Genomic DNA, 12,947 nt, shown 5'->3' on the forward strand with positions numbered 1-12,947 from the left:
TGTGTAGAATATAGGAGTAGCGCCTCCCATCTTTTAGAACCTTTTTCCCAAGTCATTCATTATTAACAACAGTGGTGCTTTATCTATCTCGCCTGCAAAGCTTCGTGTTGCAGTGTACAACCAGTAGTGTCACATTTCTGCAACGGAGTTACGTCACAAATGTTCTCCATCGCTTTTTCTCGAAATATGTGAACCTTTTGAATCAACTTGAAATGTGCAGTACAGTATCTGAATAATTGCACAAAGCCTGAAACAACCGTTGTTTCGCGAATTTTGATGAATGTATGCTCGTGAGAGAAACCGGTTTATCTAAATATGTCAATATTTCATGTAAATAGGGATTATATCGGCGCTGTTTGTTGAAATATTACTGCCATTCGTAACACATGCCCCAGGCTACTCTACTTCCGCCTTGTTGTCAAAATAAACACGCCCCTTAGGAAGAGGAGGGGGAGAAGGGTAGGCTCGTTTTGTTTACCAGACTACTCTTTTTCGTCACCTCTATACTCGACAGTGGATTCCGAAACAAATTAATCGAATGGAAAGGATGCTCTTTTAAGAAAGAGTATTGATCGATATTTAAGTCTTATCTGAATTAATAATATTAAGTATGTGTGAGCTTTACCCAGTGTGTCATTATTGTACGTCAAGGACATCCTTTGATTAAAATCAAACACCCCATTAGGCGCTCAGTTGGAACTTGTGTGTTTAATTTCCAACGTCCATTGACTGCCAAGCTAGTAAGTTAATGATGGAAGGCGCCGGCAGGGCTTCGTGGATGAAATACGGATCTGCAATCTCCTTGTTTGTCCTTATTCTGGCCATTTGGTTTCGGTCACCGGACAATGAGGTACTGGACGGCCGACTGGACATCGTGTTGTCGTCGCTGCTTCGCGCCGAGAGCAAAGTTGGAATGAATCACATCGCTCGACCAAAGGTGGCCATTGGTAAGGGCTAGCAGAGTTAGCGCCTGTCATTTCAGTTTAAGACTTTATTTTTAATCGTTAACATTGTTTCCTGACATTTGGGTACTGCAAATGCACAGACTGTGGCTTCAGCTGCTAAATACTTTATTCAACTACAACTGCCAACGTTTTTTTTTTGTAGTTTGTCGCTGCTTTGGAAGTTTGACTGTGGGAACTTGATTATGAATCCGAATGATTTTCAGTCCAAAGAACGAGTATCTTTTCTGGTTAGCTGGACTAGTTAATTTCGGTCAGACGCCACTTTGTCTAAGCCTTTAATGACACATGCATTGGAATGTTTACAAAGTGGCGCTAAACTGGCCAATAATGAAGGCAGGAATTTGCCTCTACTGTCGTCATCTTCAAGTCAGATAAGATTCCCTTTGTGTGAAATAATGAACAAAACAAAATATACCGGTAGGTAAATACTCCTTCCCTGATGGAGCTGCTCAAAGTCGGATCTTTTCATTACACCTTGAAATTCACGACAGTTTTTGTCTCGGTCTGCGAATAAGTGTTGTCATGTTTTTAACCTGTAACTGACTCCAACCTTTGCCCACTTACAGCCACACTGACAGATCACTGGTGTGGGTTAGCATAACATCCCACGTCATCCTCCTTACATCACACATGTCAAGTCAAGTCATCTTTATTTGCTTATGCTGATCATGTGAAGCTTCTACGTGGCATCAAATGTAGAGTACAGCATATGTCTGTTTATGTTGAGATGTTTTTCTGCTTTCTACTTATTGTACTTCTCCCCAGTGCTGTCTTTGTATATGCCCAGTAATAAACATCGCTGTCATGTTTCACAAACTTTGCACATTCATCCATCTGCTGCCCCTCTTGCAGGTTTTGGAGGCTGTGTGGACCTGCTCGTTGATGGCGTGTCGCTTCTCAATAAAATCGGCCTCGCTCCCGCCGACCAGCCCCTCCATCACGACTACATCGAAAATGCTGAGCAACTGTCTCAGAGCTTCGCATACTTCTTTGCCCCGGGCGCTGCGGCAGAGTAAGCAGTGTCTAAGCTTGGTTTCAAATTTGTGAAACGAATGGAAATACTGTATGTCTGTGTGTGCTATTGAGTTGTTCCATGCCAAATCACCCAGCGGGTTTGAGCCAAGGAGATTTTGATTGTAAAGAAACTTGGTGTACTTGACGATAGTGATGTCACAACAATAAATCTGTAATTTTAGGTGAATCGGAGCAGAGATTTGGGAGCTACAGCCCACCAAATGTGGAAATTTTTGGCAAAAGTGGCCAACTTCCTTTAAACCCGTAAATCTCATGAACTACTGGGTCAAGCTTAACAAAATAGGTATTGTTGAAAAGGGACATAAACAAGGATTCCAATCATTTAGAAGATTGGTGCATATTTTAGTAACTTTTTGACAGTTTGCTTTAGTTAATCTTGTGACTTTAGCAAATGTTTTAATGAAACATAATCTGGCTCATATTCTTTAAAAAAATATATAAAAGTTTCAGAGATGTAATTTCTTTGTTTAGCAGCAATAAGGCATCATTGAATATGAATTGAATATGCATTGCTCACTTTTGACTTGACTTTGTCCAGACAGGTTTTAATTTAAAATGCAGCCACACTCAGGTGTGGCTATTCCAGTTTGGATTTGGGGGTTCACAAAATGGAAATTATCTGTTGTGGAGTCAAACTCATTAAACCAGCTGTTCAGGCAGAGTTTCACAGAGCATTGTAACATTCTTAATGTCACAATCAGTAACACGTCAAAGTCAGTGACTGTGAGGTTCTTTTCTTTGTAAAGTTTGACAGTGGCTAAGATGTTACCTAATTACCGTATGTAGAATTGCCCAGTTTTGCATTTTACACAGGTCATGTAAAAGTATGTGTGCGTAATGGATTAGTAAAGCTTGAGAGCAGTTAGGAACAAGTTTTGACAATTTTATTGCTCAGGCCCCCAGGCAACTCCTGACTTACTGTCCGTCCCTCACATGCTCTGTATTCCATCACATTAATATTAATAGCTTACTTACCAGATGAAAACTTTCTGTTTCATTGAGCTGTAGTGTTGTTATTGCATTGACAATGAATTTAGATGACTTGTATTATAAATATTTTTTTTAATCACATTACGTTTAACTCATTCACTGCCTAGGATTGTTTAATTGTTATCCTTGGAGTTCATACTTTCATTCTGTGTGCGTTCACCAATGGCACAAAATTGGTTTCCTGCTCAGTAGTTGGTTTAGGGTGCCCTCATGACTGTGACAACTCAAAACATGGTCATTTTTGCTTTCATGGTGTCGTCGTTGGCATCCCTTGCAGGCGCTTCGTGCTGAACGAGACACTCTTCAGCGAGCTGGTGGAGGCGTCCCGTGACCTACCTGGAAACAGATGGTCGGTGGGAGGCAACGCCCCCGTCATGGCCGGCCGCATGGCCAACGAGGGATGCGACGTGTTGCTCGGGGGAAGCTTTAGCCCGGACTTTACCGACGTCCTGTCACGGCACATCACTGGTACGGACATGGAAGCAACACTTACTCGAATTGTGGTTTTCATGCTTTTATTGTCACATCATCCCTCTAAATCATTGGTATTTGTATCTCCAGTTGCAGGTAATATCGTAGAAGAGCCAGACATTCATCTCATCCTGGAGTATCCATCTGGTGCAAAGTGGGGGCAATATTCCTCCCGTAGAGCCAACAGGTATGTCTTCACTGATAGTAAGCACTCATTGACATCATGAGAAGTTGACCGAATATCTTTTGTGCAGGTACATCGTCCACAGTGATGACCATAATCCATACCTGGCATCCATGGAAGAGTTTGCCAAGAAGCTCAAAGATTTTCATCCGGACCTTCTGGTGGTGGGCGGCTTGCAAATGATGGACAACTTTCCATTCCAGTCAGGTAGGAGGAAATGAATGGAGGCATTTGGTTAACTTTAAAGTGTCGCCGCTTCTAACTGGAGCTCGCTCGTTTACCTCAGGCGAGCGTGCCGCTCTGCTTTCCCGCCTGGCCGAAGTGCTGGCCACTTCCTCTCCCACGCTTGGTGTCCATTTTGAGATGGCCAGTTTTGTGGAAGAGAGCATCATGGAAGACTTGCTTCATTATGTCATCCCTCAAGTACGTCAAACTCAACATTTCCTGAAAAAGTAATAGAATTTGCACTTAATCAAAAAAGTAATAAATCCCCAATAATGTAATAATTTTGCCATTTTATATTATTATATGGGCGGCACGGTGAGAGTGGTTAGTACGTCCACCTCCCGTTACTGAGGACTCGGGTTCGAGTCCAGGCTCCAGCCTTCCTGGGTGGAGTTTGCATGTTCTCCCCGTGCCTGCGTGGGTCTTCTCCGGGTACTCCTGTCCTCCCACATTCCAACGACATACATGGCAGATTAATTGGGCACTCCGAATTGTCCCGAGGTGTGCTTGTGGGTGTGGATGGTTGTTTGTCTCTGTGGGCCCTCCAATTGGCTGGCACCCAGTTCAGGGTGTACCCCGCCCATAGCCAGCTGGGATAGGCTCCAGCACCACCCGCGACCCTTGTGAGGAATAAGCGGTCAGGAAAATGGATGGATATTACGATATGATATACAGTATTTTACGTCATATCCCTGAAGTCTTCGCAGCAGTGCCGTTTTAATCAAGTGGGCGGAGCTTATTTAGATTAACTCTGCAGAGTTGTTTTAACACTAGATAAATCAACTTTGTCAAATAACTCCAACACTGAGCTCAATTTAAATTAGACAGTGTTAAAAAATACACGATTTGGGGGTTGAAATCAGCTCTGAATCTTTTAACGCCAAAATTTTAACACTCCATTTTTTGCTGTGAATGTGTACAACGGTGTTAGATTCACAAAACACAAATTGTGTAACTTAAGTTTTACATGATCAGTTTTGAGGAGAAAAGAAAGACAGCTGAAAATGTAATAAATCTACAATGTATTTCATTTTTTGGTCAAAGAAAAATACTACATCTGTCAGGATTTTTTTTTAATCGCATTATTGTGTTTTATTACGTTTTTGGTCAGGTTTATTCCATTTTCAGGAAATTTTACATTATAGGTTGCTATCAATGCTGAAGGTTTAAAAAAAAAAAAAAGTATTAAAAAAAATGTACATTTTTCAGTGGTTGAGTGATACTTACTGGTTGATGGAATTGGAGGATTATGTAAAACATTGGTCATGACATGAGTCAAAAGGCAGAAAAAGAAAAATAATCCTGATCTACTACTGTACACTACCACTTTCACTTTAATTGAGTTTGGTCTTGGTTGAGCTCTGCTCTCATCTGCTTGTTTCTGCTCACCCAGGCGGACTCGTTAGGAATGAACGAACAGGAGCTTCCCAACCTTCTGAGCCTCCTCAAAGGCTCCACCATCACCGTCCTGTCCGACCCAAACCCCCGCGTCGCTACCGTCCTGGACCAGATGCGGGAGGTCTACCGCATGGTCAACCAGCGCTACAAAGACGCCGCGGCTCAGGGCGACGACGCCCACGCGTGGGGCAAGCCCCTGACCCGCCTCCACGTGCACACGTTAGCCTTTCAGGCCATGATCGTCACCCGGGGCTCCCAGTGGAAGAACACCATGTCGGCCACCGCCAAGGCCTCGCTCACGGCCAACCGCCACGTGTGCGGCTCGGACGACATCGACCCCAGCAAGGCCAGGCTCATCATGGACGACTCGTTCTCCGTCAGCCGGCGGGAGGGCAGCCAGCGCATCCCGCTGCAGGAGAGCCGGCCCGTCAGCTGCTGGGAGGAGGACGACTACCAGATCTGCGTGGCGCCCGTGCTGGTGTGCACCGAGGTGTACCAGACGGCGGGCGGAGGAGACAACATCTCAGCTGCTGGTTTGGTGCTGCAGATCTGAAGCAGTGCAAAGCTGCGACTCGAAACATCTCGGTGTGATGCACAACACGGGCACTGACTCCACTGCCCGTTGGGTTCATAATAACAAGGTGGACCACTAAGATAAGTGATAGAAATTAAGTAACAGAATATGTTGTCGAGGTTTGGGTCTGTTCTTTCCAGCAAGTGCTCGCGGGATGTGTGCTTTACGGGTTTTATCCTCTTGAATGAGAAAAATGAGCAGTTTTATAGGTCCTCTATTCTGTTTTTTGTAGTTTGGCTTTCAAGCTGGCAAAATGGTGGGTTAGTGGTTAGCACATCAGCCTTACCGTTCCGGGGCCGGGGTTTGAATCTGAGCTCTATCTGCATAATCTTCCTGTGCCTGCTTCGGTTGTCTCTAGCTTCTTCCAACATTCCCCAAAAACAATGCTTGAAACGGACTCTAAATTGGGCACAGTGTGAACGTTTATTCATCTCTATGTGCCCTGTGATTGGCTGAATGGCTGGCGACCATTCAAGGTCATGGCTGAAGTCTGCTGTGATAGACTGTCATGAGGATTAACACAACAGAAAGTTGATGGGCGGCTTCCAAGCTGAATTGTGCGTCTTCACTTCTACTCGATAACATTCTGACTTTTTTTTTTTGCTGAGTCATCGTATTCGTTTGCCGAACCTTCGTTCTCGGTCAGTCGTCCTCGTTAGCCATGTAGCATCTTGAGCCCAAGAGTGATAATCGAGCAAGTAGTATAGCCTTGGACTGGATCATTGTTAAAGTTCTATTATTTCTCTCATTATGCAGCAAACCATTCAGAACAGATTCAGACGTTACGATAGTTATACACTATGCTAATTCCTAGTTTCAAGTAGATGATTGAGTAAAGATGATGCAAGCTGATTGGTCCATTCCTATTTGGAAGACCGCACCTGCATCGTGTCTCCCGTATTGTGAAATGAAAAGATATTGGTTGAAACTTTGAGATGATCCCAGTATATGTGAAAATATTGCTTTTGAATGTGCTAGTTCTTTTAATGGTGTCACTCGCCATGTTATGATTCAAAAACACGTTCAAGAGAATGCTGCAGATGCTGGATTTACTCTTCTCATTTAACGTCCCTCTATTTATGTGTCCCTGTCTAAGGACCAAATGCGTGGCGAGGACTGTCATCATGAACATTCCACTACACTTTACTTTCCTCCTCTTCTAATATTTTCCATTATATGCACGTTGGGTTTCACATGTATCAATTTTACAATGCAGCAGGTGTGAGGTCACTACAAAATAATAAGCTACCTTGAATTGTTATTTTTATCAATTTTTATCTTATGCTGGAGGTAAATGGGTGATATGGACGGGTTTTTAATGTGAAATGTGCTTCAGCATGAACACAGTGATGGAAAGGTGAGGCTCACCGGCCATGTTACTACTGTGATTTTTTTTTTTCTTCTCCTTTTAGAGCAGAATGTCGGCATGAATTTTTCGTACTGATAGAACTGTTGGCAAGCATACCATAAAGTGGTTTTTAACATTTCATGCAAGTTAACTCCATGTCAAATTACCTGTGATTAAAATCTGACACAGTAGTTGGTCTTTTTATTATTTATTTATTTAAACCATGTTTATTGTAAGGCTTTTTTTTTTTTTTAAATGACCATGTATAGTAAGGCATTTTTTTTAAATGACTATGTATTGGAAAGATTTATTTTTTTAATATAATAATGACCATGTAGAGTAAGGCATTTATCTAACAACTTTTTAACGGCATTAAAAATAAAAAATTACCATTTTTAGTAAGGTGTTAAAAAAACAAAACATCCATTTATAGTAAGGCATAATTATTTTTTTTTTAAACGACCATGTTTAGTCAGGCGTTTTTTGTTTTGTTTTTTGTTTTTTAACAACCTTTTAATGGCATTTTCTTTTTTGTTTTTGTTTTTTTTAACCTTTTAATAGCATTTTCTTAAAAAAAATAAAAATAATGATAAACGACCATGTTTAGGAAGGTATTAAAAAAAAAATCATGTTTAGTGGGCATGTGCTCTTTGAGACCTTTGTGTGATTAAGGGCTATATAAATAAACTTGACTAGTAAGGCATCATTTTTTTTAAACGACCATGTTTAGTAAGGTGTTAAAAAAAATAAATAATCCATGTATAGTAAGGCATAATTTTTTTAAAACAACCATGTTTAGTAAGGCATTTTTTAAATGACCATGTATAGTAAGGCGTTAAAAAAAAAAAGTATCTTAAGGTGTAATTTTTTTTAAATGACTGTGTTTAGTAAGTAGTTTGTTTAAAAAAAAAAAAAAAACATTTTAACGGCATTTTCTTAAAAAAAAAAAAAAAAAAAAAAAAGACCATGTTTAGTAAGGTGTTTAAAAAAAAATCCATGTATAGTAAGGCATAATTTTTTTAAAACAGCCATGTTTAGTAAGGCTTTTTTTTAAATGACCATGTATAGTAAGGCGTTAAAAAAAAAAAAAAAAACGTATCTTAAAGTGTAATTTTTTTTAAATGACTGTGTTTAGTGAGTAGTTTGTTTATTTAAAAAAAAAAACATTTTAACGGCATTTTCTTAAAAAAAAAAAAAAAAAAAGACCATGTTTAGTAAGGTGTTTAAAAAAAAAATCCATGTATAGTAAGGCATAATTTTTTTTAAACAGCCATGTTTAGTAAGGCATTTTTTTAAATGACCATGTATAGTAAGGCGTTTAAAAAAAAAAAAAACGTATCTTAAAGTGTAATTTTTTTTAAATGACTGTGTTTAGTGAGTAGTTTGTTTATTTAAAAAAAAAACATTTTAACGGCATTTTCGTAAAAAAAAAAAAAAAAAAAAAAAAAAAGACCATGTTTAGTAAGGTGTTTAAAAAAAAAATCCATGTATAGTAAGGCATAATTTTTTTAAAACAGCTATGTTTAGTTAGCCATTTTTTTAAATGACCATGTATAGTAAGGCGTTTAAAAAAAACAAACAAACAAAAAAACGTATCTTAAGGTGTAATTTTTTTTTTAAATGACCGTGTTTAGTAAGGCGTTTTTTTTTTAACATTTTAACGGCATTTTCTTAAAAAAAAAAAAAAAAATGTTTAGTAGGTGTTTAAAAAAAATCCATGTATAGTAAGGCATAATTTTTAAATGACCATGTATAGTAAGGCGTTTAAAAAAAACAAAAAAAACGTATCTTAAGGTGTAATTTTTTCTTTAAACGACCGTGTTTAGTAAGGTGTTTTTTTTTTTTTTTTTTTACATTTTAACGGCATTTTCTTAAAAAAAAAAAAAAAAAAAAAGACCATGTTTAGTAAGGTGTTTAAAAAAAATCCATGTATAGTAAGGCATAATTTAAAAAAAAAAAAAAACATGTTTAGTCAGGCATATTTTTTTTAAAACATGTTTAGTCAGGCATTTTTTTAAAATGACCATGTAAGACGTTTAAAAAAAAAAAAAAAAAAGACGCATCGTAAGGTGTAATTTTTTTAAACGACTGTGTTTATTTAGTAAGGCATTTTTTTTAACAACCTTTGAACGACATTTTCTTTAAAAACAAACAAAAGAAAACGACCACGTTTAGTAAGGTGTTTTAAAAAAAATAATAATAAACATCCATGTATATCCATTTTCTTGACCGCTTATTCCTCACAAGGAATAAGGGGGACGCTGGAGCCTATCACAGCTGACTCTGGGCAGTAGGCGGGGGACACCCTGGACACCCTGCCCAATCGCAGGGCACACAGCCATGTATAGAAAGGCATAATTTTTTTAAAACGACTATGTTTAGTCAGACATTTTTTTTAAATGACCATGTTTAGTAAGGTGTTTAAAAAAAAAAAAAAAAAACGTCCATGTATAGTAAGGCTTTTTTTTTTTTTTTTAACAAAACAACCATGTACAGTAAGGTGTTTTTTTTTTAAGACCACAGATAGTAAGTTTTTTTTTTTTAATGACCATGAATAGTAAGGCTTTTATTTTTGTTAACCCCTGCTCCAAACTCAAAGTAAATTTACTGTACAATTGTTCCAAATGACGCTTATGGCGCCATGCTCTACATTTCAGGGTCCATGATGAGATGGTTGAGCAAGTCTTTGCTGTAAATCAGGTTGGTCTCATGGTCAGTGAGGGCAGTCAGCATCTCATCCATCTCCTCCTGGGTGAAGGCCTCACCTGATGTGGACACAAAAAAAAACCCACACATTGTCCAGTAGCTGCAAGTAAAGCTAATTGTGTAAATTCTTTACCTTCCTCCATCATGAACTGTGACAGATCATCTGGGTCCAAGAAGCCCTTATGTTCTTCGTCAAGAACCTCAACACATAATTACGACACTTGATTCGTGCACTTGCATGGAGATATTTGACAATAAGCACTCTCAGCTACATCAGTAATGCACAGGAGTTTGTTTTTAAATAATGTTAGCTTGTCAGTGTAGCACCTTGGCTTGAATATTTAACAGAACATAACTGCTAGGTTCTCCCAATCCAATTCAAACAGAGGACAGTGGCGCTGGATTTCAATATAGGAGTGCTTGAGCCCACCCACCCAAAAATGGGATAGAAACACCCATGAGTAAATACAATTGAATTGTATCATTACTATGAATACTGTATCATTTAAAACTACAAACTAAAACATACATAAACAACCAAAAAGACAATAGTTTTAATAAATTACGTCATTCGCGCCACTAATTTTATGGGGCTTAAAAGAATTTCAGAGTATTTTAGGACTACATTTCACATCAATATGTGGGGTTTTGTTTTCATCCCTAACAAACATAATACAATAAGATAAAGAAAGTAATACACATAGTCAGTTCACCATTCGTATTAATCAATCAGGGCCCTAATGATTAGATTAGGGGGGAAAACCCCAAATTATTATTTTAAAAAAAAAAAAAAAGTCGAGTGGCGTTCATTTCAGCCTATTGTTTTAATTGAACTGTGGCACGTTTTACTGGTTTGACTAGTGTGACTGCATTTGCAAACAACTTTCTTTTCTTTTTTTTATGCAAGACAAACAAACATGAATACAACATGGGGACGCTCTCACCTCAAACGCCTGGAGCAGAACGTCCTCGGAGATGGGAGGGAACCTTCAACACAAGCACACACTTACTTAATCATGTAGTCCAACCAATGCTGGCATAATGACAGCAAACAACGCGAGTTGTACGACAGTTTGTGATGAACCAGCACAATAGTTATGATGATGCAGCACACTTAACTCATTCACTCCCAAAAACGTATTTATACGTTTATGTTTTTTTTTTGGGGGGGTTTAAATGTGAGAGCATACAGAAGGCTTTGATGCAGCTTCAGACCTGAAAATGTCGCTTAAAGCAATGGTAGTTATTACAAAAAACGGCCAGCAGGTGGCAACAGAGTATAAGAGAGCAGCACGGGCCATGTTGCAACAAGCTCTTTTCCCCAGTGTTCTCAACAGGTTTGTGAATAATGATGAAACATAGCTATATTCTAATGCTAATTGCTGCAAAACAGAAACATAAAAAATATACCTTTTTTTTCCTGATGAAAGAAGAGACTAATCTTTCTTTTGGTAGGTTCCATGTTTTTATAGCATTAGAACACAATATCCTGTGGGCATTGCAAAAGCAGTCAAAAAACAATAAAACAGTGAAAACGCCTGGGAGTGAATGAGTTAATTATACATTTCAAGTCGGGCAATCTAGCTGGTTTCATTCCCTCCATGATCTCATCACAAACATGAGGTAACACTTTCACAATCCAATGAGATCCTTTGAAGTTAGATCATGCTCAGTTTTGATTGACACTTTCATAGAGGTATTCATTTAACACAGACATGAACAATTATGAAGCCTGGAGCTGGTCATAAATGTCTGAGCATTTCTACTTTTGAATTTGTTAATACAGTTGAATTGGAAGTCATTGAATTGTGCAGGCGCTGGTGTACCTAATGTTATGGCGCATATATTCAAAGTAAGGTCCAATCCACATTTAAATTGTCCCGAACCACTTTGAGAGTCAACAACATGGTTGCTAACATTATAAGGGGCTCCTACATCTGCTCCATCAGAACTCTGGTCATGGCAGGGAGGAAGCGGTCCAGGTGGATGTATCCTGTTTGGTCCTCCTCCTCTTCCACCTGGTTTGGCAAACACCATGTAGGCAATTGAGTTACTCAACTCACTGAAAAGATTACCATTAAGGCGTTTATTTTTTCATGTGAACAATACATTTGGTCATTATTAATAAAAACATTACAGTTTTATAATTACTTAATTTTATCATTGAAAACAGATATTTACCTCAGCTATGAAGTTGTGTAGGTCTGCCTGACTGGGGAAGCGACCCAGAGAATAGATGATGGTGCCAATTTCGCTGGGAAAACAAATACATGACAACGTCATAAGGTACAGAATCAGTTGATGTTCAGTACAATATACGTATTGAAAAGCTTCACTTGATATGATGCAAACGAGACAACAGAAAAAATGCAGAAAAAAATGAAAAGCGACACCGTCTTTTAAAAGAGTGTTTTTCCAGTGAAAAAGGAGCTCACCGGACATCGACCGTGCTGTTTGATTGATAGTCAAACGCTTCGAAAGCAGCTCGAATCTTTTTTTCCACCTCTGAGGAGGACAAAAATAAAGACTTGAACGTCTTAGCATTTACAGTAGTTTCCTACTTGCACTTCATTTGGCTTGACTTCATTTTGAACGGACTAAGTGGGTTATTTGACAAAACGCACCTGCACTTTGCGTGTTGGCCGCCATGTTGTTTGTTGTTTAACGGTCGCCATAGCGACAAACCCGTCACGTCAAAAGAACGAAAAATAAATTTCTACAACTAAAATGGAAAAAAAAAACTTTTCTTTTTTTTTAAAATAACAATTGTAATAATTTCGATTGTGATCGTTATAACAGTAAAAACCGTTTTAATTTACCCAGTTATTCTCAAGGTAACGTACCTTGTCACATAATGATACCTTGCATTGTAAAAGTTCATATTAAAATGCCAATAAAGTTTTGAAAACTGGTCTTGTGCATTATGTAACCCATTCACATATTTGTAGCCACTTTCATTTAGGTCCATCTTTGTGTATATGTTTGTAACATATTTTATCTAAAATATTCAATCACATTACACTTTAACAATAAAATGTACAATAAATGCAA

At 38.5% G+C, this 12,947-nt stretch overlaps 2 protein-coding genes across 2 annotated transcripts; one reads left to right on the plus strand and one right to left on the minus strand.

Annotated features, from left to right (window-relative positions):
* Nucleotides 1–47: 47 nt before the first annotated feature.
* adpgk2 (ADP-dependent glucokinase 2) lies at nucleotides 48–7,381 on the plus strand. The gene is made up of 7 exons (XM_077519925.1): nucleotides 48–947; nucleotides 1,818–1,977; nucleotides 3,268–3,458; nucleotides 3,552–3,648; nucleotides 3,716–3,852; nucleotides 3,932–4,068; nucleotides 5,264–7,381. The coding sequence occupies exons 1-7, from the start codon at nucleotides 749–751 to the stop codon at nucleotides 5,819–5,821; spliced, it is 1,479 nt and encodes a 492-aa protein (XP_077376051.1). The 5' UTR covers nucleotides 48–748; the 3' UTR covers nucleotides 5,822–7,381.
* Nucleotides 7,382–9,265: 1,884 nt separating this feature from the next.
* drc8 (dynein regulatory complex subunit 8) lies at nucleotides 9,266–12,603 on the minus strand. The gene is made up of 7 exons (XM_077519928.1): nucleotides 12,521–12,603; nucleotides 12,332–12,401; nucleotides 12,078–12,150; nucleotides 11,832–11,914; nucleotides 10,841–10,883; nucleotides 10,030–10,096; nucleotides 9,266–9,955 (listed from the first exon to the last, which is right to left on the minus strand). The coding sequence occupies exons 1-7, from the start codon at nucleotides 12,543–12,545 to the stop codon at nucleotides 9,837–9,839; spliced, it is 480 nt and encodes a 159-aa protein (XP_077376054.1). The 5' UTR covers nucleotides 12,546–12,603; the 3' UTR covers nucleotides 9,266–9,836.
* Nucleotides 12,604–12,947: the final 344 nt, after the last annotated feature.

Source organism: Festucalex cinctus, chromosome 4 (genome assembly GCF_051991245.1).
Source record: "Festucalex cinctus isolate MCC-2025b chromosome 4, RoL_Fcin_1.0, whole genome shotgun sequence".
NCBI lineage: Eukaryota > Metazoa > Chordata > Actinopteri > Syngnathiformes > Syngnathidae > Festucalex > Festucalex cinctus.

Bases quoted from the DNA above. Each gene is read 5' to 3' on its own strand.
- adpgk2 (XM_077519925.1), top strand. From the start codon at position 749: ATGATGGAAGGCGCCGGCAGGGCTTCGTGGATGAAATACGGATCTGCA. The intron at 1,978-3,267 runs GTAAGCAGTGTC...CATCCCTTGCAG, and splicing joins GCCCCGGGCGCTGCGGCAGA to GCGCTTCGTGCTGAACGAGA. The intron at 3,459-3,551 runs GTACGGACATGG...TTGTATCTCCAG, and splicing joins CCTGTCACGGCACATCACTG to TTGCAGGTAATATCGTAGAA.
- drc8 (XM_077519928.1), bottom strand. From the start codon at position 12,545: ATGGCGGCCAACACGCAAAGTGCAG. The intron at 12,402-12,520 runs GTGCGTTTTGTC...TGTCCTCCTCAG, and splicing joins GGCCAACACGCAAAGTGCAG to AGGTGGAAAAAAAGATTCGA. The intron at 10,884-11,831 runs GTAGGAGCCCCT...CTTGTGTTGAAG, and splicing joins AGAGTTCTGATGGAGCAGAT to GTTCCCTCCCATCTCCGAGG.